Source organism: Lepisma saccharinum, chromosome 5 (assembly GCF_977018435.1).
Source record: "Lepisma saccharinum chromosome 5, izLepSacc3.1, whole genome shotgun sequence".
In the NCBI taxonomy this organism is placed as follows: domain Eukaryota; kingdom Metazoa; phylum Arthropoda; class Insecta; order Zygentoma; family Lepismatidae; genus Lepisma; species Lepisma saccharinum.
The window spans coordinates 82,989,572-83,014,441 of NC_139233.1; the positions used below are offsets into that span (position 1 = coordinate 82,989,572).

The following is a 24,870-nucleotide window of genomic DNA, read 5'->3' on the forward strand; positions in this document are numbered from 1 at the left end:
CTCAGTTCAACTTTTTTACAGATGTCAACGTCTAGAGATGGTCACCAGCTAAAACCTTGGAGAAATAAGAAATCAACACGATTTACACCTGAAGGACGCAGAGAAATTATTTTGATCTACGAACATTTTTGATAATTTCTCAAGATTTTTATTTCTGAGATTTTTCTTTTATTTTTTGACACGTGGAAACATGAATTACAATTAGACCTTTCATCAATTTTAATTACGTAGTTCAGCGAAATCAGTTGATAAGCACCAAATCGTTTAACACGGATCTCCTTTATTCTATTCGATTAACTCCTACTGAAGTCAAGTAGTAGTGAGACCTGACATTCAACGCTGATAATACATACATCGATTTGAAGGAATATTTACATACAACTAAATACTTCACATTCACAATTCGACGATATGCAGTTTTCTACTGTACGTTTTTCATCAATGACAATATTTGTAGCTGCAAAGTTCATGCATCAAAGTGAAAAATATTTTTCACGGCCACAAGGAACTAATATATACATATATACGTGGTTTGGTTCAAGAAGAAACTTCATTGCTATGCGCAAAGACTATTAAGTGATGATAACAAGAGTAAAATTATGGTATTTTACTTGAACTCTTTGTGAGAATCAGGATAACTCAAGCATTAATTTTATGGACAAATGTTAGTGCTGTGATTTTATCTATCGAACACTATTATATTCTTATTTTCAAACACATAAATTCATGTACATATATTATTATTATTCATGAACAGTTATTGATACAGTGCATATATTTTGATTAACTTCAAATTTTCTAATTAAATATTTATTGTGATAGTTGACATATATTATAAATAAAAACGACAGCGATATTTAAATGATACAATAAAGTAAGAGACGGTGAAATTTACATCGATAATGACATATGTGTGCAAGTGTAACTCGGATGAGTAACACAAACGTTGCTGATTTTGTAAATATTAACTTCGAAATATTTAATAGTGTTGTGCAGTGTCAGTGTTTACAGGATCAATTACATACTACTTCGCTAGTGTCTCATTGAGACATCAATTTTGACAAGATCCATTCTTGTGGTACAATGCTTTTATAATTTTCTCACGTGGTGTCAGAGTGTTGCATGCTTATGCACGGACTTCGCTACGTCATCATGTAGTATTGGAACTCAGATGTATAGCGTAAGCCTCTCAATGAATACGCGCACGAGCAGATTGTTAAGTTAGCATAACAAACTCACGTGCCAGTGTTTACCTTTTATATGCTTTACGCAGACATGTATTTTTTTTCTTCTCTTTTTTTTTCTATCTAGACTTGTGATATATCTATATTTTCAGGACCTATATTATTCCATTTACATATATTTTTGGTTATGGTATGTTAATTCAATAATTTTGGGACTATATTTTATAATTAAAAAAAATCTCTCCATAGAAAGGATCGATATGGAATGCAACTTTAAATCTTTCATATTTAGGTGAAAATCAAAAGATTTTCTTTAGGGGGTAGAGGAGCGTATCGTACCCAAGGTATTGGGTAAGAAGTATAAAGTCTTAGCATAGCAGGTATCAGAGAAAGGAATGCTGAATAAGTAATCAGGCAAAGGTCGGGTGATTGACTTGGAAGGCGTGGAGGTGTGATCAGTTGGCGAGAATAGGCGAGAGAGTAAGGTCTGCGGATTGTGAGAGAGGAGAAAAGTGGAGAACGATTATTGGACGATGGTGTGTGATAGATTCGATGTCTGACAGGGAGGTCAGACAAGTGATAGTTGAGAGGACAGGCTAGGAACAATCTCCATATATTTGTAAGGCAAGTAATATCCTTTCATTAACCAATCCATATCGATTCAGTCATGAAGAGTATAAAACCCATATCTAACCTAAGTTAATTTATATCGCCATTCCTTTAAATGTAACCTCTTGCATTTATCACATTCAGGCCAAGCGAGTGATAACCATCTGAGAGATGAATGACGAATAGCTACATCACCCAATTAAATCTAGAGGTTCTTGGTTCGATCCCAAACGCAGCATGGGAGTTGCGTTACGATACATTGGTTTTGTCCCCTAAGGGAGGAGAGAAGAGAACAGGAAAGGGGAGAAGAGGAGAGGAAATGGATGAGGGATGAAGATAAGACAAGAGAGGACAGGGAAGTGAGGACATCACAGGAGAGGACATAGGAAGAATTAGAAGAGTAAAAAGGATAAGAGAAGATACGAATTATTCTTATACTTTTCGTAGATTTTTCTCCATTTTCCTATAATTAATTTATTTATTTCCGAATTTTGCTAAGCAGTGCAGGAAAAGAACTGGTCTCTGCTCAACAATCCCGCAGGTCTATAAAGAGCAGTGGCGGAGCGTGACCTTTTCAACAGTGTAAGCCTAGCAGGATGAAGGTTATTTCTCGTTGTGCTTATTTTTGGGCTTGCATGGTCAGTGATTTATCCACACACATTAACCCCCCCCCCCCCATTTTTTAAGAACAATTTCTGAAGAATAATGATAATAAAGAATCGATAACGGAAGGGGACAGAAAAGTGCTGAATACTTTTACAACCGCTAAACCAAGTATCAACTTCGTACCATGGATCGAAAAATACTTCATTTTTCGTTTCTGTTACCATGCCTGCTAGAGAAGGAGTGGGCCTATCTACATCCACAAGTTTCTTCTTCTTGGCAGCAAAATCCTTCTCCACCCCACCGCACAATCACACTCTTTTTCTTCCATAATGCACTTCACTATCACACCACAGCACAGGAACGACAGTCTGCTTTTCGATAGATAGGAAAAAAAGGATCCAAAAGCGGGCACTGCTTCGGACTCAAAGGGCAATATATACCTTTCGGATATAAATAAATTACCTATATTTCGTAGAAAAAGGAACTACAAAATAAAATATAAAATACATGCTCGCTAATTGTAGAGAAATATCCAGAAATTCCTACCGAAGGAGATGTAAGTGCATTCTTAAGGTAGTGTAAAAGCAAATTTAGCATAAACAGGCTTATCGTACGTATTTCGAAGTGTGTTTAAATCACGGACTATGTAATTAAATTTAATTAATAATATTTGGTTCACATTTGACATGAGATTTGTAAAACTAGTTCCATCTTCAGCTTTCATTAAACGTTTAACTTTTAACAACTTTTTGCACTTGTTAGCTCAATAACTACGAACTGAGTTCAAACATAAGGAAAAACAGAGATCTTAATATTTCTGATGTTTATGCTCTCCTACAAGCGAAAAACAGAAACAAGCGTTCAGCATATTAATGTAGGCTATATCTAGTTTTCGCGTTTCCCGCTCATTTTTAGGTTTCTCCTTTTTCCCTTTCCTGTTATTGGTTCTTTGCTTCAGATTTCCCTGTTCCTGGGAAAAAACCTCCTTGAAACACCACCGGCTCAAATTTTCTTTGCAGCCAACCATTCATTTATACCCGACAACACTGGAGCCTCCTCCTCTTACAGTACCTGTGTCTCACCAGTGAAACCAACCCAATCATAAAAAGTTAATCTTAACAAGTTTAAAAAATCGTTTGGAAGTTAGGGATACAAATAAAACAAGAGGGCGGCTGTTCGTGGTGGTTGAATTTTCTCAAACTTTTCACGTCTAACGTCGAACTCATCCCGTTGGTTGAACCATTCGAATTTATATTTATGTTTTTGTTATAAATTACGTAACAGGTTCCCCTGATTAGAGAAAAGTAGCAAGCCAAAAGCAATAACCTCCTTCGTCGGCCGTTACTCTCTGAAGCATTCAAAGAATGCTAAGTCAGTATCAAATCTATCTTCCTGGTTGATTGAAAGGAAGTTGCTGATCAACGGGTATCGGAGAGCAATAACCAGGTGGTGGAAGAAAGAATAAGTTAGAGTGTAACGGGCGACGTGGGGTCTTTTGCTTTGGTACGAGAAAGGAGAAAGATCGGGGAGCTTGAGCGAGTCTGGATAGAGCATTTCTAGGAGTTTTCTCCGAGGATTTCTTCAGCATCGAATAGACAGGTAATATCCTTCTCTAACCATGTTGATCTAAACTGGAAGACATAAAATCCAAGTTCTTAGTGTTGTGCCATTTCAAGTGTGAAAGTAACCTCTCGCCTATTACCATCGAGTTATCTGCCAAAGGGCGAGTGCTCACCAGTGAGGATGAATGATTAAGCGAGCTACATCACCCAAGCATAATGGTTAGGAATCTGGTAAGATCCCAACGAACAACAGTTCGTTACGTGGTAGAGGTGCTGGGATTTTCATTTACTTCACCAGGAAGTAAATGAAAATTGAAAGGATAGGTTCATCAATAGCACGTTACGTGGATGAAGGTGCTGGAATTTTCATTCATTTCAATCTGAAATAAATGAAAATTAAGAATCTAGTACCAGGATTTCAGCCATAGATTTTTTTTAAAAAATTTAGTTACGCTTATTCAGGATAAGAAAGGATGCAACTCATGATGAAAAAGTTAAAATCATTAACTGATTTATTATCGCATTTAAAATAGAGAATTCATAAGGCGACACGCGTTTTTTTTTTTCATGCTAAAGGTCAGGGAAAATTATTTTTGTTATGATAAATGTTGAGTTCCAATTGGAGGATGAATTAGCCACCCGCAAAATGTAAAAATGCGGAGGATAAGAAGGTAAGGTGTTATCCTCGGTAGCCACGGGCGAGCAGGGAATAGCCCTGCGCCCTAGTTCCATCGCGGTTATCCGCGTCGGGCTGGCGAAGTGGTATCAGGGGCGTCCGTCATTCCGCGTGGCGGAAGGTTTGATGGTGGATTTTAGGGAGGCTCATTCCATCAAGAATGTAGCCGGTCCCGGGATGTCCGTGGACGTATTTTCATCAATTCGCTCATGGTATCGCTGTGGTTCGCTCGCGAACACGGTACCCTGGCTATGAAAGATCAACCATCTGGAAAATTTTCACCATTTCCAGGATTTAACTTAATTTCGAACAATGACATTAGAAATTAGACAGTGATTCTGTTTTACTTTTATGTATTTGATTAATTAAATTTTTAATTAAAAGATGGATAATAAGATTATTGCTGAAGACGAAAATAATTTAGTCTTGATTCCGACTCATTTGCACTATGTATTTACTGAGTCCAGCAGCGAGTATGCTAAGTCAAATTTTGTTGTTGTTGTTTATTAATTAAAGTTCTTAAAAGTTTCAATTTAAATTTTGTTTAAAACTGACCGTAACTTGTAAATGATTTAGAATGCATGAGCTATAGCTGTTAAGATTATTGCAACGAGAATATTAAAATTTTAATAAATATAGTTTTGGGAACGAACAGGGTCCTATGGTCGACTCATTTACACTCAAAATGACTGAAGTCTCCTAGCACCTCAAGGAGGGAGCTTAGATTAAGGAGATAGTCGAGGAATTCACGAGTCAATCACATTGCCTTATGTTACCCTAATTAAACAATAAATTATTTATTATCAAATACATGTCAACATGTGAAGAGATGAAACGCCAATTATATTTCTACGAAAGTGTAGCAATTACGTCCGCTACTGCGCTAAGCGTAATGGCGCTACCAATCGTATAGAATATAAACCGCTTGATTAATTAAAACTTCTAGTTTAGGAATAATATGTGTTTTAGTGGCATTCATAAATAGGCCTTAGTGACGTCAAAGAGTTTATACACATAATACATATATATATTTATGCTTAAAGCACCTCAGTTAGGCAAAGCCAACTTAATAGGATAGCTAGAAAAGGATTAAGAGAGCAGTATACACGGCGCGGACGTTTCTCACATGTTAACAGAATTTTTTTGTGGATTATTTATATATTTTTTTTCTCCTCAGCTATTGTATTCATAGCTTAATATCCCTGTTTAGTTTTTATAGCTTTAAATTTTAAATATTTAAATTTCATGTTTTATTTTAAACCTTAAAATATAAACATCGCAATTATATTTCAAGTTACGGCATTCACTAATATTAAACAGGTCCTACACGACTCAAGTGTGCAAAAAAAAAAAAGTTATTTTAAAGGCATTAATATATTAATTTATTTAAATGTTATAATATGCGATAATATTTTAAGCGGTATAATTTATACTAGTATAGTCATCACATCACTAAAATTTTAGTTTTTTTAATAGAAGAAGGCAAACCCTCATACTAGCAAAGTTTTGTATTTAGCGCAAAGTTATTGAGAATATTTATTTTTATGTGAATATGTATACATAGATGATAAGATTTTATTGCGCCCAAATAAGTATTTTCCTTTGGATATTGGATCCGGACCAATTCTTGGAAATCCATTTTGCTATCGCAGAATGTTTATGGTTCAACCACTAAAGGTTTTAGTTTTAAGCTTTGCCACAATAATATGCTAAGCATATTTTAGAATGAATAGAGAGAATGATTACGTTCTCCAATTTTAGTGATGTTAGTATTCAAATGCATTTAAATATCGCATAAGTAATAATTATTATTTTAGTTTAGGTAGTCAAGAGTGAATTAGTGTTATTGTTCATCACCAGTTTGACTGATCTTTTAAGCAATTATAAATAGAGATAACATTTGAGATTAAATTAGATAATTTTGTAGTAAATTTAAAATATGAGAAGTCCATAAATAGTGCTTAAAAATAAGGGATAAATAAAGCATATTAGTTAAATAAACTCAGCAGATAAATAGTACTTTGTAAGAATTTATTACTGAACCCCGATTGTATTTCCATGTAAAGTTTATTAGCTTTTATTTTCGCTTGCATTTTTCCGAGTTGTTTGTTTTGCGCAAGCACGGGGAAGCATTCAAGACTTGCAACCGCTCGTTGTATGCCCGTTAATCCCCTCCCACCTTTTTGCCACGTTTGCATTTCAAGGTTCTTGGCATTCAGTTTCGCCCAGCCTAGGTTACTAAATCTTGTCCGTAGTAAGTTATAGTAACGTCAACATGTAAGCGTCATACGACGCTTCAGCAAATCCTAGCGCTCCATTTTTCTTCTTCCTTTCCCTCGTCAAGTAGTATTTTTTTTTCGCTGCCAGCTTCGAAGCGGCAGAAAGTTTCTGCTCGTAATACGAAACGCAACCTTGCAAGAATTTCGATTACCTGTAGTCAACACATTCCTTTCTCTGCGCTGAAGCTCTCCCGAGTACTTTCAGCACGATTAGAACTTAGCATTGGGAAAGTCATCGAAAACTTTAGACTATGCATATTTTTCTGAGCCAGTGGCGTTCATTCGTTAAATTTTCAAGGGACAAGTTTTATTTAAGGATATAGCCGTTAGATATTTTATTTAACGATATAATTTATTGTTAACAACGTTAGGGATATTTTAGCCTAAATAGATAAAATTTTACCATAAACGCATTTATGCACTTAGGTTAATTACAATAATTAGATTTATTTTAAGTATTTTTTTTTAAACAACTTGCAAGACAGATTAATTTATACGTATTATTACATGTATTTGGACCAGCAGTGAACCGTCACAAATAGGCACCGTGACTAATTGTTACGATGTTTTAAAGATCACAAATTAGCACCTTTAGGCATGTCACTAAATACATTCAATTTTAAGGTATACTCATTTTTCTATTGACAACAAGACATTTCTCATAAAACAAGGGAAAATAGAAGTAATAGTTTCGATAAATTTAACAAATATTTAATTGGTTTCTTTATGAATTCTCACATAAATGTGACAAAACTGATTTATTATAAGCTTACCCATATATTTTATTATTCTAATACTTATTAGTCCTTTTTTTTAAATTTGCATTTTCATAGTAATTTATAAATGTTCACACAAGGTATGGCACAGCATTGGAATTTTGTTATTTGTGTTAATAAGTCTAGATCAACACCCTTTTCCTCATTTCCCGTCTACGAAATTATATTTTATCCTTTACCTAAGTCTGTCTATTCATCACACCAGTCAAAAGCTATCAACAGGAGAAGGATTTTCCCAGCGAATCTATTGGGGAATCAACATGCAGCAGTTTGGCCAATCACCAGCGAGGAGAACGGGATTCGAACCCGAATCCGCACGCATCCCGATGGTTTATCTCCCCAGGAAAACAGCATGCAACAACCATGTGAGCCAGCACTTTAACTCCAGTTAGCATTCCCCAACTTCATCAACGGAAGATTCCCGCAATTCCTTCCCTTTTGTTCACGATGAAAATCGCCGGAGTTACCAAGTTCCAGCAACAAAATTCTCCACACGAAGAAAATCCCCACAACGGACTAAGTTTTACAGTCCCTTTCCCCAATCACTGTTCCAGTATAAGAAGAAAAGAAGAATAAGAAGAAAAGAAGAAAAGAAGAAAAGAAGAATAAGAAGAAAAGAAGAATAAGAAAATGAAAACAGAAGAAAGAAGAAAGCAGAAGAGTGTGTTCCAGAAAGTGCGTTGACCTGTCCCAATTAAGGTCACATTACGCCATCAAACAGTGCAATTTACACGTCTCAGATTACCTTACGTGTAATGCATTAAATATTTACAAGCCTATGTCGATAAGTAATTTAAAAGCCACAGAAGAGGAAACTAATCTGCAATGAACTTTAGTTCCACAAACTTCATACCCATTGTTCCAGAATTTCAATACATGACCCCTCCTAAAATGGTCATGTCCCAACGCTTCTAGAAGTGCATCGATGTGATATAGTTAACAAATCACATCCAATTATACACGTTTTCATGCAAGACAGTTTTGAAAAGTAATTTTCCAGTATGTGAAATCTTCCTTCAATGATTAGTGCATAGGAGTGTGCTAACTGAGAATACATCAGGAATTGTTCACTTCTCAACAATGTATATTAACAGTGCATTTGATCCAGTTTAAGTGAACGTGCAGCACGACAACATTTATATTTCGAAAGTGCTCACCGGTCTCATTGACCGTTTTCTCTTCTTCTTCTAGAAAAAAAATGTTGCAACGGAAATCAGTGTATGCAAAATTTTCTAACATAGATTGTGTTTCACTGGAAGTATCATCCACAAGAGTACGTGTGTGTTTTCTGGATACAATTAAAATCATACTTACTTCGGTACTTCCAGTTAGTGTCTCAGCGATCCTAGGAACCTTGTGATCAACGAACTATAGTGACACAACACTTTCTGCGAACACGTGTGTTTTATAAAACTACTGTGCGAGCTCCAGTGTAGATCGCACTCGTCACATTGTTTCAATGTTATGAAATACAGTTCTTCACAACACGTAATTGTGTAAACAGGCCGCTTGCCTTCGGCGCGCCATCCCGAAACACGTGCGACATCGAAATTCTTGGAGACAGTCATGTGACTAGTGGCCATCTTTGTGTACCTAGCAACGCCCTCGAATTATGTCCACCTTTGTGTATCAAGTGATAGCCACGGCGGCCATTACAACATAGATGTTGGGCTTCGCCCTTCAGTGATTATGACACCGACAGACTGCTTACGCGCAGACAACATTGCTTACGCTAACCAAAACATTTTTTTTATCTCTACGAAAAACACGTGTGTTTGTTTTGCTTACCTTGTTTTTTACGGCCAAGTACATAAACAGTTAAGACTTATCACATTACTTACGGCCTGTTGCAGCATCTGCACTTGATATAATCATACAATTTTAATTTCGTTAATTTTTTGGTTTTGGCAGGGAAAATATGGTTTATATTATTTTGTATTATTTCCTTCTCTAAGTTTTAATAAAAAAACTCCAACTTCTAAGTTTAGATCAACATGGGTATTCCAAATATAAATTTCAATTTGGGAATTTTTTTCCCGAGGGAGGTATCGTAACAGGTTCCCCTGATTAGAGAAAAGTAGCAAGCCAAAAGCAATAACCTCCTTCGTCGGCCGTTACTCTCTGAAGCATTCAAAGAATGCTAAGTCAGTATCAAATCTATCTTCCTGGTTGATTGAAAGGAAGTTGCTGATCAACGGGTATCGGAGAGCAATAACCAGGTGGTGGAAGAAAGAATAAGTTAGAGTGTAACGGGCGACGTGGGGTCTTTTGCTTTGGTACGAGAAAGGAAAAAGATCGGGGAGCTTGAGCGAGTCTGGATAGAGCATTTCTAGGAGTTTTCTCCGAGGATTTCTTCAGCATCGAATAGACAGGTAATATCCTTCTCTAACCATGTTGATCTAAACTGGAAGACATAAAATCCAAGTTCTTAGTGTTGTGCCATTTCAAGTGTGAAAGTAACCTCTCGCCTATTACCATCGAGTTATCTGCCAAAGGGCGAGTGCTCACCAGTGAGGATGAATGATTAAGCGAGCTACATCACCCAAGCATAATGGTTAGGATTCTGGTAAGATCCCAACGAACAACAGTTCGTTACGATTAGTATTAATAATATGTAGATCCCAGAACAATTTACTAGTATGTAGCATAATTTCGGAGTTTAAACAACACCATGAATGTCCAGAAGGGGCAAGGGACCCTTCCTGGGAAATGAATGTTAACCATATAATAATATATTTCACACATATAATTTAATTTCAGTCACATCAAATTATGTTCATTATTGTAAGAGAGACGCAGGAAAATGTTAACTTCAATTGAATTAGTATCTTTTGAGAAGGCAACTCCATTATGGAGGAAATATACCTAGTTTACCCCAACCCCTGGAAAAAAATACTTTGCTTAATCCTCCCTGGTGGAAAGAAATACTGCGGACGTCCATGAACAACACTTATTCTAAACATGAGGTTTGCAACGCTGCTGTAAGCCTCTGGCCGTAGGTTTACACACGTAGGGTTTTAGCATGGTTTTAGCCCTCTCTTCTCCATCCATACCAGATACGATAGGCCTAGCCCCTGCTCGTTCGCGGTCAGCAATTTGTAAGGCAAAATTCAGAAGGCTTACAACTTTTCACAAGCAGAAGGCGGGAGATCCCATGGCCGCCTGATGCTGAAGTGTTGCAATCTAACAAACAGGATCTCGAACACTGGTGTTGACCCGAATTGAATTTTGAAGTTGTTTACGAATTTTGCCATATAATTACATACATTTTACTAGAACTAATAAAGTCTAAGCCCGGCTTACACGGCTTACATGGACGCTCCGCGCCTGAATTAAAAAGATTCCGATTTGTCTTATGTATGTAGTACAGAGAAATACTGTAGCTGTTAAATTAGCCAGTGCTCACGAGTGTTTCGTACAAAACTATTCAATACAGTGTGAAGATCATTAGTTTGATTCACTATAAAATTATGTCATTCAGTACTGAAGCACTGAAGAGGGGAATATTGTTTAGATATCGTTGGCTGAGGGGAATAGGAGGAGTTATTACTTTCAAAAATTCAGAGAGGGGGACAAGGGATAATATGTTCCTCAATTGTTTTCGCTAGAAAAACAGCTGGCAGGCTGTATTAGCGACTTGTAAATATTCGAATTCATCGTTTTCAGATTTTCACAACAGGATGACTAACTGACTCTCCTTCTTAAACCCAAAGTTTCATGGTTGCAGCAATACAAGCTTTCCATCTGTCCCTATCCTGACCAAGATCTATCCACTCTTTTCCATCCCTACCGATTTCCTTTAGGTCCATCTCAACATTATCTCTCCATCTTCGTCTTAGCCTTCCTACAGGTCTCTTACCATCAGGTTTCCCAACAACAATCCTGTACACTCTCCTTTCCTCTCCCATTCGTGCCACATTCTAATAATATCTGGACATGAATACAAATGATGTAGTTCTCCACTCACCTGTTCTCGTCCCTTTTAGGTCCAAATATTTTCCTAAGAATTTTTTTTTTTCAAATAATCTTAATTTGTGTTCCTCTTTCAATGCAATGACCAGAGTTAGGATTTTTAGGTGCGCACCTTTTTTCGTAGTGGAAGGACTCAATGTGTGAAATGTTGCCTCCACGTGAGAATGGAGATAATTTTCCAGCACCTTTTCTCCCCTTTTTTGATAACCTTTCCTCTTCCCTCCCTTTTCTGGGACATTTATCTATTTTCCCCCTTTTTCGTGTTCTTAATCGCTTTTCCTACCCTTTTTGTGTCCTTTTACTGGTGTTAAATATATTTCCTCAGCAAATCATTAAATTTTTATTTTCTTTTCTCGCGACATTTTTCTCTTTAAGATGTTTTCACATTGTTAACTGAAATTGAATGTATTTAAACTGTGCTTGATTGTTCCCTATTTGAAATCAACGATGGAAAGACCGCTACTGATATTCACCAGATCGCCGTTATTTCTTTAAGATAGTAGGAAGAAGGAAACGCAGTTTGGCCTTGGAAGCAGTGAAGCAACAATGTGTTTCTGAAGTGGTGGGTTTCACGTTTCATGTGTGCGCAGTGGACAGATATTGTTTGTGGATGTAAGTACCTTACCTGCTTTTTCACTCTGTTAGATCCTGTTAGTGCATGTACTTTACCATGCCGAAAGTGCCCAGATCCCGATTTCTCAGACTGGCTCAAGAATTTAAGCACGAGTTCATAGAAAGTGATGGAACTGTTATTCGATGCACGGTTTGTGATACGGGAATCACATTAGATGAAAAACACCAGAGAGATCGCATCCAGCAACATATTTCCAGCTCTAAGCATCAAAAGAACAAGAATCTGCAAGGAAGTAAATCTCGGCAGCCTCTCTTACGCAGTGCATTTTAGCAGTGTTCTTCCAAGAACCAAAATTTAAAGAAATTTAATGTTGACTTGTGTGCATATTTTACACAGGCGGTGATTACACTCAAGAAGGTGAACCATACGGCCTTGAAAGGGTTCCTTGAAAAGTACACACGGTTGTCAGTGCCCGATGAGAGTACGTTAAGGAAAAACTATATTGAACCTGTGTATGAAGAAACTGTTCGTAAAATTAAGGTGAAAGTGTCACATTGCGATATAGGTGTAATTCTGGATGAGACGACAGACTCAATGCAACGATATGTTTTGAACATTTTGGTTTTTCCTCTGATAGGTGAGGAATTTAAGCCCATGTTACTAAACATGTATGAGTTGCAGAAAACCCAATGCCAGTACAGTGACGCAGTCATTTATGGATTTCTGTCAAAAACTGTGGGGCCTGGTGGAATTCAGTTCGAAAAAGTTGTTGTAGTTACTGACCAGGCTCCCTACATGCTTTCAGCATTTAACCAATTGAAGCCGTCGTTCCCTGAGTTAAAGCATGTAACCTGTTTGGCTCATGCCCTTCAAAGGGTTTCTGAATCTATTAGGAACGAATACAACATTGTAAATGAGTTCATATCTGACCTGAAGAAAATACTCCTTAAGGCTCCGAGTCGCATTCTTGCCTACAGAGAAACTACCTACCTGCACCTGCCACATTTCCCCATCATTAATCGCTGGGGATCATGGATTGAGTGCTGTATTTCTGTGTGAAAATTTTGAAAAAATTAAGGAGTTTGTGCTTTCCCTGTATTCAACTGACGCAGGTTCAATTTCCAAGGCACAGCAACTTCTCCTCCCAGACAAGATAGATGATTTACAAAAAGAACTATTTTGTGTACATTCCTACAAGTACCTGTCGACAGCCATCAAAAGCTTAGAAGAACACGGCGTCAAAAAGGAAAAACAATGGGATATCTTTACTACTGTGAGGGGGCAGTTAGATGGTTTTGCCAGAGACAAACTTGAGGCTAGTCTTGACAAGAATCCGGATGTTGTGGAATTTGCCACTTCCACAGAGTTGCCATTCCGAGTGAATTCAAAGTTTGCCCCACCCACTTGTTTCTGTGGATGTAGGTAGAGAGAAGCTTCAGCTTATATACAGATATTTTATCTCCGAAAAGAAACAAATTCAAAAAAAAAAAAAGGTAAAGTGTTCCCCTGTGCATAGCACCACGCCATGAAGGCGTATAGGGGGTGTGGGGGTAACGCACAAATTGTAAAGAAACAAATTCACTTTCAAAAATTTAGAAATGCTTAATGTTGTAAGGTGCAACAGCTTTGTGTTTTTCCCCGACTCTGGTCACAACCTATGTGTGTGATGTGTACACAGCTTCGAGTGAATAGTGTTAGATATTATGTGAGTTGGCACCTGGCAATATTGTTTACTCTGTTTTCCGGGCAATAGCCTGTGCAGTATTTTGTTTGTTCTATGCTGTGTTATATTACCTGTGATATTACTGTCATCCCGGGCAGAAAAGGTATGAAGATTGTCATGTTTTTTTTTTAGTGTGTTGTGTACATGTTCTTGAGAATATAGTCAAAAGGATATTAGCAGCGAGTCTTTTTTTTTCTCGATCCAACATTTATTGGCGACCGTGACAGGACCTGTCTTTTCTTTCTGTGTTGGACCGGAGAAAAAGTAAGTGCAAATATCGGAAAAATGTCAACGGACATTGATCGTCTCAAGAAAAGCCGTGCAGTGGCTAGATCAGCTTTTACACGTGTTTCGGAGAAGATTGCAAATGAGTTAGCGATGCAAACTCCGGACAGGAATGTTATTCAAGCAAATATCCAGTTGCTTGAAAATAAGGCAAGTGATCTGCATGCGGCTGACATAACTGTTTATGATTTGATGTTGGAATCGGGTGCTAGTGAAAATGAGTTAGGGAAAGAACAGTCAGTGTCGGATGATTATCAGTGTTTGTTCAACAAGCGACGTATTGAAGTGTCGAACTTTTTGAAGTTGTCGGAAGGAAACTGCTGTCAAGGCGAGTCGTTTTCGGAAGTAAAGAATCGAAGATTCAAGTTACCTAAAATCGAACTGAAGAAGTTTGGAGGGGACTTGAAAGAGTGGTTACATTTTTGGGGACAATTCAAGAAGATCGATGAAGATGATACAATTCCTGCAGAGGACAAGTTTCAGTATTTAATACAAGCGACAATTGAAGGTTCTCGTGCGCGCCAGCTTGTGAGCAGTTTTCCACCAACAAAAGAAAATTACCCGAAAGTTGTGCAGTCCATGAAATCACGTTTTGGTCGCAATGATATGCTCGTGGAAGTGTACGTGCGTGAACTGCTAAAATTGGTGTTACAAAAGGTGTTGAACCGTCAAGAAAAAATTTGTTTGAGCACTTTGTATGACACACTGGAGTCCCAACTTCGAGCATTAGAATCGATGGGTGTTACCAGCGACAAATATACAGCAATGCTGTTTCCATTGGTGGAGTCCAGTCTCCCAGAGGATTTGATGCGTGTGTGGCAGAGAAGAACATTGTCTGCTGCTGAGGAAAATAATGAGACAACACCGACCGGAAGAATGCAGTCCTTGATGTCATTCCTGCGAGCTGAAGTGGAAGGAGAAGAACGAATCAACCTTGTAGCAGCTGGGTTTGAATTGGATGGTGCAGCAGTGAAAGTTCGGAAGAAAAGGTGTTCTCCACCGGTCAGCCTATTATCCCCAGTGCGATAGATTTGTTGAGTGTCAGTGGTGGTAGGGAGAAAAGTTGTGTGTTCTGTGGTGGTAAGCACAGTTCATATGATTGCTTTAAAGCCCAGAAAATGTCTCTCTCTGAAAGACAGAAGGTTCTAAAAGATAAAAAGCATTGTTTTGCATGTTTAAAATTTGGTCATTTTTCGAAGAAGTGCAAGGCCAATTTGAAATGTATTGTTTGCAAGAAAAAGCATGTTGTACTGATGTGTCCTAATATTTCAGACAAAGATAATGATTCTGACCATTATTCTGAAGGCAAAGAATCAAATGCTGAGGTAAACAATACACTGATAAACCAACTTGAAAATCCGCATGTACAGCCGGCAGCCGACGAGAAGATCGCTGAATGAAGGGAGACGGGGCACAGAGGGAAAGGGAGGGTCAGGTTCATTTGCAGAATTTAGGGCTGGTTGGGGGTGGTCGGGGAGAAGGAAGTTTTGTTTTCTTCTTGGCGGGTCATTGTCAAGCTGACGAGAAGAGTTCTGGCGGAAGAGCACCTCCCCCACGTGAAAGAGTGGAGTCGCCTGGCAGTACGTCACACCTCTTCTGCCAGCGCTCTTCTCGTCGGCTGCCAGCTGTATTCATGCAGACATTGGTAGTAGATTTGAAAGGTAACTACAATAAGAGCAGGAATGTGAGAGTTCTTGACATAGGTTCACAAAAATCGTATATATGCAAATCTCTTGTAATAGATATGGGTTATAACTCCATTGGCAAACAAAGTTTGATACATTCGCTATTTGGTGGTACCATGTCTAGTCCTTGTAATCATAATGTTTATAATGTTAAGGTATGTAGCATTGAGAGAGAATATTCGTGCACATTTGATGTTCTTGATCAAGATACAATATGTGGTGAGATTCCTTATGTAACACGAGGTGTTTGGTTAAATGAGCTGAACAAAAGTCAAATAAGGTTAACAGATACAGGTAAGATGAAAGGTCCAGTTGAAATTCTTATTGGTGCGGATGTTTGTGGTAAATTACTGACTGGCCATGTTGTGAAATTAAAGTGTGGTTTAGTGGCTGTGGAAACTCAACTGGGATGGGCACTTATGGGTTAAGTTCCAGGTGAAAACAGAAAATCAGATACAGCTTTGTTGGTATCGAATTTATATGTTGGTGAAGCCGTAGCTGATCTGTGGGAACTGGATACCATAGGAATCAAGGATCCCATTGCCAAGAAGTCTGCGGAAGAACACACACGGGCTGTCAAAGAACAATTTTTACAGACACTGACATTCAATGCTGAAGGAAGATATGAAGTACAGTTACCATGGAAGGAAGATTGTTCGCCTCTCCCCACCAATATAGAACTAGCAGAAAAACGACTTTGGTCAATTACACAGAAGTTGAAACAAGAACATCTGTTGCAGAGTTACGATGAAGTGCTACAAGAATGGTTGTCCGAGGGAGTCATTGAGGTGGTTCCAGAGGATGAAACAGAGAATTTTGGCCATTTCTTACCCCATCGACATGTAGTGAAAGAGAACAGTAACACGACAAAAATTAGACCAGTGTTTGACGCTTCTGCTAAAGTAAAAGGACGCCCGTCTTTGAACCAATGTTTAGAACCTGGACCCAACTTGATTGCTCTTATTGCTGATATTTTACTACATTTTCGGAAAGGAAAAATTGGAGTTATAGCAGATATTAAACGAGCATTTTTTACAAATTGCTGTACACCCTAAAGATAGAGACTACCTGAGATTTCTCTGGTGGCACGATATTAATACTGGAACGGTTCAAGAATTCAGACATACTCGTGTAGTGTTTGGTGTTACGAGCAGTCCATTTCTGTTGGGTGCTGTTATTGAACATCATTTGGATCAAGCATTGCAGAGTTGCCATTTGGGGAAGGAAGACTTAGCTTATACAGAAGATACTATTTTAAAATTACGAGGTTAGTTTTATGTGGACAATTGTACCACCAGCGTAGACAATCACAAAAATCTCCATAAATTTATAAGAGAATCGCGTGCAGTTATGGCTGAAGCAGGTTTTGGCCTTAGAGGGTGGGAGTATTCAGTCCCTCAAAGGGTTTATGAGGACATTAGCCCTACTTCAGTGTTAGGACTCAGTTGAAATCCTCAAGCCGATATATTTACAGTTAATTTGGACATTAAAGATGTTGAGCTCAAGACAGTTTCGAAACGTGTGATATTATCTGTAGCACACCGTATATTTGATCCTATAGGTTTTACTTGTCCCGTGACTCTTCTACCAAAATTGTTACTTCAGCAGACTTGGACAGAAGGTCTCGGATGGGATGAGCAAGTTAGTGAAGAAATAAGAACACAGTTTTTAAACTGCGTACGAGAATTACCGATGCTAAAAGAGGTAAGGATACCCAGAAGTTTCATGGGCTGGGATTATGAATCGAATGAACTTTACTCTATGAGCATTCACGCGTTCTGTGATGCTAGCAAAGTGGCATATGCATCAGCAGTTTTCATGAGGGTTGACACAAGGAGAGGTGTTAGTGTACAATTGATTGAGGCAAAGGCACGAGTGGCTCCAAAGAATAGTACAATTCCTCGGCTAGAATTGCTTGCCGCGATGGTGGGAGCAAGGCTAGCAACCAGGATTCGAGAACATTTGAATTTAAAAGATAACTCCATTATCTTTTGGACTGATTCTTCTACGGTGCTGACTTGGATTCGACGAGAAGGAGTTTGGGGAGTATTTGTTGGGAACAGAGTTAAAGAAATTAGAAAACTCTCTGATCCCAGTGCATGGAAATATGTACCCAGTGAAATGAATCCAGCAGATTTTCCTTCAAGAGGTTGTGATGCAAGGCAGTTGTTGAGATCCTTATGGTGGGAGGGACCTCATTGGTTGAAAGGGGATCCGTGTGAGTGGCCACCGATGGAGTTTCTTATCAACAAGGAGGAAGTTGACAGAGAAAGAAGGAATGTGCTACCTTCATCAACGATGCTTAGTATGAAAGCTCAAGATGCTGAGTCTAGATGGTATTACAGATATTTCTCTAACTATAACCAAGTGATTAGACTCATTGGATGGATCAAAAGATTTTTATATAATAGTAGAAATTCGCAGACTCATAGATCTGGAGATCTTGGTGTTCGCGAACTTCAGGAAGCAGAAAATGCAGTATTAAAACTAATACAACAAGAAGCATTCCGAGGAAATGATGGCAAATCCCTTTCCTCTTTGTGCACATATGAGGCCAAGGACAAGATTATTCGTTTGAAAACCAAAATTATTGCCAGAGAAGATACTGAAAATTCAGGCTTCCCATAGTTCTTCCAGCACAACATCCAGTCGTTAAATTGCTGATAATGTATTGGCACAAGAAAGCATGTCATGCAGGTGTAAACATATTACTAAGTATTTTAAGAGAGAACTTCTGGATCCTTCGTGGTAGAAGAGCTGTACGTTCAGTGCTCTCGAAATGTGTTACTTGCAGGAGACACGCATCCAAACCAATCCAAGCCCTTTCAGCACCAATGCCAGCTGATCGAGTTAGAGATGCTAATGTATTTGAAGTAACAGGTGTGGACTTTGCAGGACCTGTTTATCTTAAAGATGGCAAAAAGGCATGGATATGCATTTTTACATGTGCAGTATATAGAGCCATTCACTTAGAGTTAGTTACTTCTCTATCAACTGGGATTTTTATCCAGGCTTTTAGACGATTCGTGTCAAGGAGAGGCAGACCCTCTGTAATCTACAGTGATAATGGTACCAATTTCAGAGGAACTGAGAATACATTTATGAAATGACACTCGATTGGAAGAAAGTTGAAGAATATTCCACAGCTCAGCGAATCCAGTGGAAGTTCATTCCACCCAGTGCAGTCTGGTGGGGTGGTTTTTGGGAGAGATTGGTTCGTGTCCTGAAGGGTCTGTTGAAAAGAACACTCGGAAAATCCGTTTTGTACTACGAAGAAATGACAACAATCCTCTGTGACTGTGAAGCCATAATTAATTCACGCCCACTTACCTACATGTATGAAAGTGAGACAGAATTAGTTCCTCTAACACCTGCTATGTTCTTACAAGAAATCAGGGAGACAGGTGTACCTGATTGTGACCATGTGGATTCTTCAATGCTCAACAATCGTCTCCGTTACTGTCAGAAGTTGAGAAAAGATATCAGGCATCGTTTCAGGAATGAGTATCTTGGACAGTTAACGCAAAAAGCCATACACAGAGCATGTGGGTCTGTCAAGGTAGGGGATATTGTATTGATTGGTTTTGACAATATGAAAAGATATAATTGGCCATTGGGTTGTGTAACTGAGATTCTTCCAGGTAAGGATCAAGTGACAAGATTGGTACGTCTGAAAACTTGCCATGGTGAACTAATTCGTCCTGTACAGAGATTGTATCCATTGGAGGTGACTGCAGTGGAGGGTGAAGCAATGATGAGTTCGTTACCTAAGCCACAAACCAAAAAGGAACATCAGAAAGACGTTCTCCCTCCCACTGAAACCAAACCTTGTACCTTGTACCGACTGCCGGTCTCCCTCCCACACTTTCCTTCGTCACCTCTAAGCGTGGAGATCTTCAACCAGTATTGGAATAGTCGGGGGGTCAGCCCGACGTATCCCCAGCCGTTATAGTAGGTTAGTATAGTAGTAGTATAGTAGATTACGCTCACTCACTCGGAGCTCCCCAATTTCCTCACGATGGTGGGTTGCCACCGGCCCTATACGTAGGCCGAATAAATTTCGACCAGAGCTGGATTCGAACCTACGCCGTCCCGCAGCGAACGATCTCAAGACGAGTGAACGCCTTAACCCGCTCGGCTACGGAGGAGGACTCTAATAACATGAGCAATGGAGATAATGCATCTCCTTGTTTACACTTAGGTTGGTAATATATGAATGATTAGACCCGCTGTGGCACCCACAGCAGGTCGTATTTCTAACCTATGAGTGTCTTCTTTTCATAATTAAATGTCAGGAGTGTTATCATTGGGGGGGGGGGTATAAAATTAACTACTATTACATGTAATGTATAATGTTAAAGCTGATGATATATTTATATTATTTTTTAATATAACAATTGTAGTATTATGTATTACATTTATAATGTATTATGTTTGATTCGGTAAATTATACAGTATATTATCGTTAGCAAGGAGTATATTAGAAATCATACGTGTTTTGTTGTCCAAAAGCAGGTCTTGTTTATACGAGTCATCAAATCTCGTGTATCGAATCATTTCTTTAGTAGCGACATCATCGAATTTCGCTGCTAAAAAAATGGCATCAAAACAAATAATAAACTTTCGAATCGCCAATAAGGAATAATACTATATTAATAATATATTATATATTATTAATATATATAATAATATATTAATAATTTATTTATGATACCATTCCCTTTCAAAAATTATTCAGTATCTTGAAAGAAGTACTCTCACTGCTTTTGAAGGTTAGAGATGTAATAATAACTTTTTTTTTCTAAAATACAAAGATGGGTGGAAAATTAAGCTCATTACTTAAGCTTTAAATTTTAATTTAATTTGCTTCATCCTTAATATTTAACCTTTTATTTTTTGAAATTTCATGTTCAAATATGCTGTGTGGTTTTAACGCACACAGCTGGAAAAAGAAAATATATATTGTAAAGTTTGAATATTTGTAAATGCTCTTGCCTAGATTGCTTTTTGCCCGGTTGACGGGGAAGTCAGCGGTGGTTTCCGCTCAACGGCTTTCCTGTTTGAAAGGTAACAATAGAGCCTTGCCCCGGTGGTTGTGGGCGAGCCAGTTTGTTGGAGGTACTTGCATATACCGGGCAGTGTTGCCACATGAAGGGAAATTTCCCTTTTGCAGGGAAATTCGGACCGAAATTTGAGCCAAAAGGGAAAAGGGAATTTCGATGAAAATACCACAATTGCAGGGAAATTTTAAGGTCATCTTACTACATTATTACAGTTTATGTTAATTTTGAATTTTATATTCACATTTTTCTGTTATTTATTTATTTTGCTATTCCTACTTGTTTCTGCTCCTTTAAGTTTATTGTACGTTGCTTTTATGCATCTTTGGATAAATAGTAACGATGAGGATTAACGATAAAATGGATTCCTGATCAGGATTCAAAACTGGGACATCTGGTCAGGAAGTGATGAAACTGAAAATTGAATTTTTTTTAAAATAATTTTTATTCGAAAGAATAACGAATTCAACAAAATACTTTACTAAGTACTACTACTGCTTCCACCACCACCACTAATAATGCCGCTACTACTACTACTAATTATTATTATTATATAATTTGCTTAGATGAAGGGAAAGATTTGTCCAGAAAGGGAAATTGTGCCCCTTGGAAAGGGAAATTGTGCCCCCATATTGTGGCAACACTGATACCGGGTTCCGACTTGTTACGATGTCTCTAGCTTTGACCATTACCAGTGCGTAGTTAGAGATCGGTTAGTTGACTGAACTGTCCAGCCTAACTATTGCCTATTTTTGGGGGAGCAGGAAGAGGTTTTATAAGCTCTTGCCTTGACTCATATCACCCAACAGGTTGATAGATGCCGGGGCTTGCCCCGAGTTGATACCTTCCTGGAGATGAGGCCTGCTCGAAAAAGGTTTTTAAAAGTTACGATATCTGTCAGTTTCAGATAATCAGACTTGCCAGCTCTTAGAATCTCAGACACAATGCCCGATGGATTGAGGCAGATTTTCTTACTGAGCCAGGTGTATGCATAGAGCTGCACAGAGAGAGAGCCCCGTATGTGTAGGAAAAATAGCTGTTTTTTGAGAAATTTTGAAAACCTAAAAATTAATAATTGTGTTTAAAACATTTCTTCCTCCACTGTACTAAAGTTTCACAACGATCGAACAAACCGTTTTTGATTTACAGAATTTCAAAGATAGCGATCGTTTGCAAAACAAAAAAGAGCGGCCCTTTTTTGTACTCACGACGATAAAAAATAGAAGTATCGAGCATCTCTAATTTTTAATCCGATACTAGACACTAACTTATACCAGGAGTACGAGTATCGATCACTTGACATCGGAACCATTCTTGAATTAGCCCCTTCAATTATATATATTTTTATTGGTTAGAAACGGTTGAAACTCGACAAGCAAATACATACCCCTTTAATAATGAATTATATCTTTGATTACATTGTCATTTATGTACATAAAGGAGAATTTTGTATTTTCTTTACATTCCTTAATGACATAGTCGTGCGCAGACTCTCTGATTAAGGGGTAGGGTAAAAACCGACTTAAGGGGGTCCAGGCACTTTCTGCCCCCCAAAATTCCAAAAGAAATATGTACATTAAACATAAAAAGAATATTGTTGCCATCTTGTCCCCACTCCCCTTTTAAATGAAAGTTCAGTCAGGAAAGAAAACCTCATTCTATCTCACTGTTTTACTGCATTGATGGGTACAAAACAGGGGCGTATATAATGTGTGCCCGGACCCACCGAAAATCCCCTTAGTATAATTTTAGGTGTGCTGAAGTTCAATTACGTATGAAATAATGCACACTCCTCCCCTGTAGTTGCTTGGAACTTTCATAAGCTTGAAAATACTTCATTTTCTTTAAGAGGATAATATCGTTTAATAACGGTGATAAGATTCCTCCCCACTAAATTTCTAGCTGAAATTATACTAGGCATGGACTAGGCATTCCCCCCCTGGAAAATTAATGTCAACCTAAAAGTACATATTTCACACATATAATTTGATTTCAGTCACAGTAATTTACATTAATTATTATTTATTACAATGGGGGATGCAAGAACGTGATAATTTTAAACTCAAGTGGTGTTTTTTGATAGGGCAACACTGTAATGAGGGCAATATGCCTCGTTTAGCCCCCCTGGAAGAAATTCTTTGTTTGCCCCTCAATGGGAAAAATCTGCGGACGTTCATGATTAGGGGGTTCAATTGTCCCTCCTTGTCCCCCCGTGTAGTACAAAGCCAACCATTTAGTCCCACTATACCTCCTCGCATTCTGTGGGGTCTTCGAAACCCTTACCACTGAGCAGAAACCAACATTCTTCTTTCCCAAACGTCAGAGTTCTTCTGTGGCTGCCACTCACGGAACGTCTCAGATTTAATTGGAGAACTTCCTGTCAATTGTTATGGGAATCGAATGCAACGATTGTTAACCTTACTCACCTGACAAGTACAACAGGAAGACAGATAGACATGCTGCTTGAGGAATCATCTTAGCAACTACAAGGCCTGAAGGAGGTGGCGCTCTTTAGTCTATTCTGACGGATGTCATAAGGTCTTCGGACTTTGTTTCCTTCGAATTAATCACATGCATTGCATAACAATTTGTAATTTCATATCTTTGCGGCCGTGAAGGACAAATGTGTTTTTCTTAAAGATCTGTATTAAAGTCAACGTTTCGCATACAAGCATAAGAAACACGATCAATTACCTTTGACCGTAAGACACACGTCACATGCATTGACACGTGAGTCCTAACGACTCTCTGCCCGTGGAGTCAAGATCCAAAAATAATGCTGGCTTCAGAAAACTAATTATGTAATTGAAATGGTTACAAAGGTGCAAGTCATGAGTGTCTCAATTATTTAGTTGTTTATGTGGATTTAGTTGACATGGAGCCATCCGACATTGCATTTCTTGAGTCTCTCCTTAAAAATTGGTGGCGCGCTCCCTGTTCATCATGAATATCATATCCTAAAAATAAAGCACAATCAATATTTACCCCAAGCGGAGAGGGTAAGTTTATTAAAGGAGGCATCTTATTGTATAGGTGTGTTACACCTACGTCACAAATTGTTGCATTGTGGCTCCGAGAAGCCATGATTGAGGCCAGTCCTTGCAAGCATATGCAATTCAAGCGGGCGGACGGGCATTGTAGGCATTTCTTTAATTAATATAACCCGTGGCGCTATAGCCCATACGGTCCCTGCCCTATCTCCCGACTGCCAGTCTCCCTCCCACAATACTACCTAGATGTGGAGATCTTCAACCGGTAATGGGACGACGTGGGGTCAGCACGTCGAACCCTCAGCCGTTATAGGACATATCTGTGACCGGGTTACGCTACTCACTCGTAGCTCCCCAATTGCCTCACGATGGTGGGTTGCCACCGGTCCTAGACACAGGTCGAAAACCCAGACTGAACCCAGGCGGACTCAAACCCATGCCGTCCTGCAGTCGGAGCCCAAAGCACAGCGCCTCGGACTGCACGGCCACGGAGGAGGATATTTCTTGAATTAATCCCTTCAATTATATTATATTTTTAGAAACATTTGAATTTCGACAAGCAAGTACAAAACCCATGATTAATGAATAATATCTTCGATTACAGTGTCATTAATGTTCATAAAGGAGAAATTATTAAAGATTTCATTAATGACACTGTAATCGAAGATATAATTCATTAATCAAGGGGTTGTATTTGTTTGTCGAGTTTCTTTCTAACCAATAAAAATATAATATAATGTAAGAAATAAAATCTCAAGTTCATCGTGTCGTACTGTAAATCGTGTCTTTATTAGATCTTTATTTATTTTTTAAGGTTTTTCAGGATGTTTATAGGCGCAGAGTTATTTCTCGGTTTGGTACCAAAATAATTTAATGATTAACGTGTTTG

The 24,870-nt window shown here is 38.3% G+C and overlaps 1 protein-coding gene across 1 annotated transcript in view; it reads right to left on the reverse strand.

The window, feature by feature from the left end:
- Positions 1 to 23,525, reverse strand: part of LOC145987911 (pancreatic lipase-related protein 3-like) — a 140,288-nt gene extending 116,763 nt beyond the window's left edge. The window contains exon 1 of the mRNA XM_083122720.1: positions 23,418 to 23,525. Within this exon, the coding sequence (XP_082978846.1) occupies positions 23,418 to 23,466 (49 nt within the window). The 5' untranslated portion in view covers positions 23,467 to 23,525. The remainder of the gene's footprint in view (positions 1 to 23,417) is intronic.
- Between the last annotated feature and the right edge of the window lie 1,345 nt (positions 23,526 to 24,870).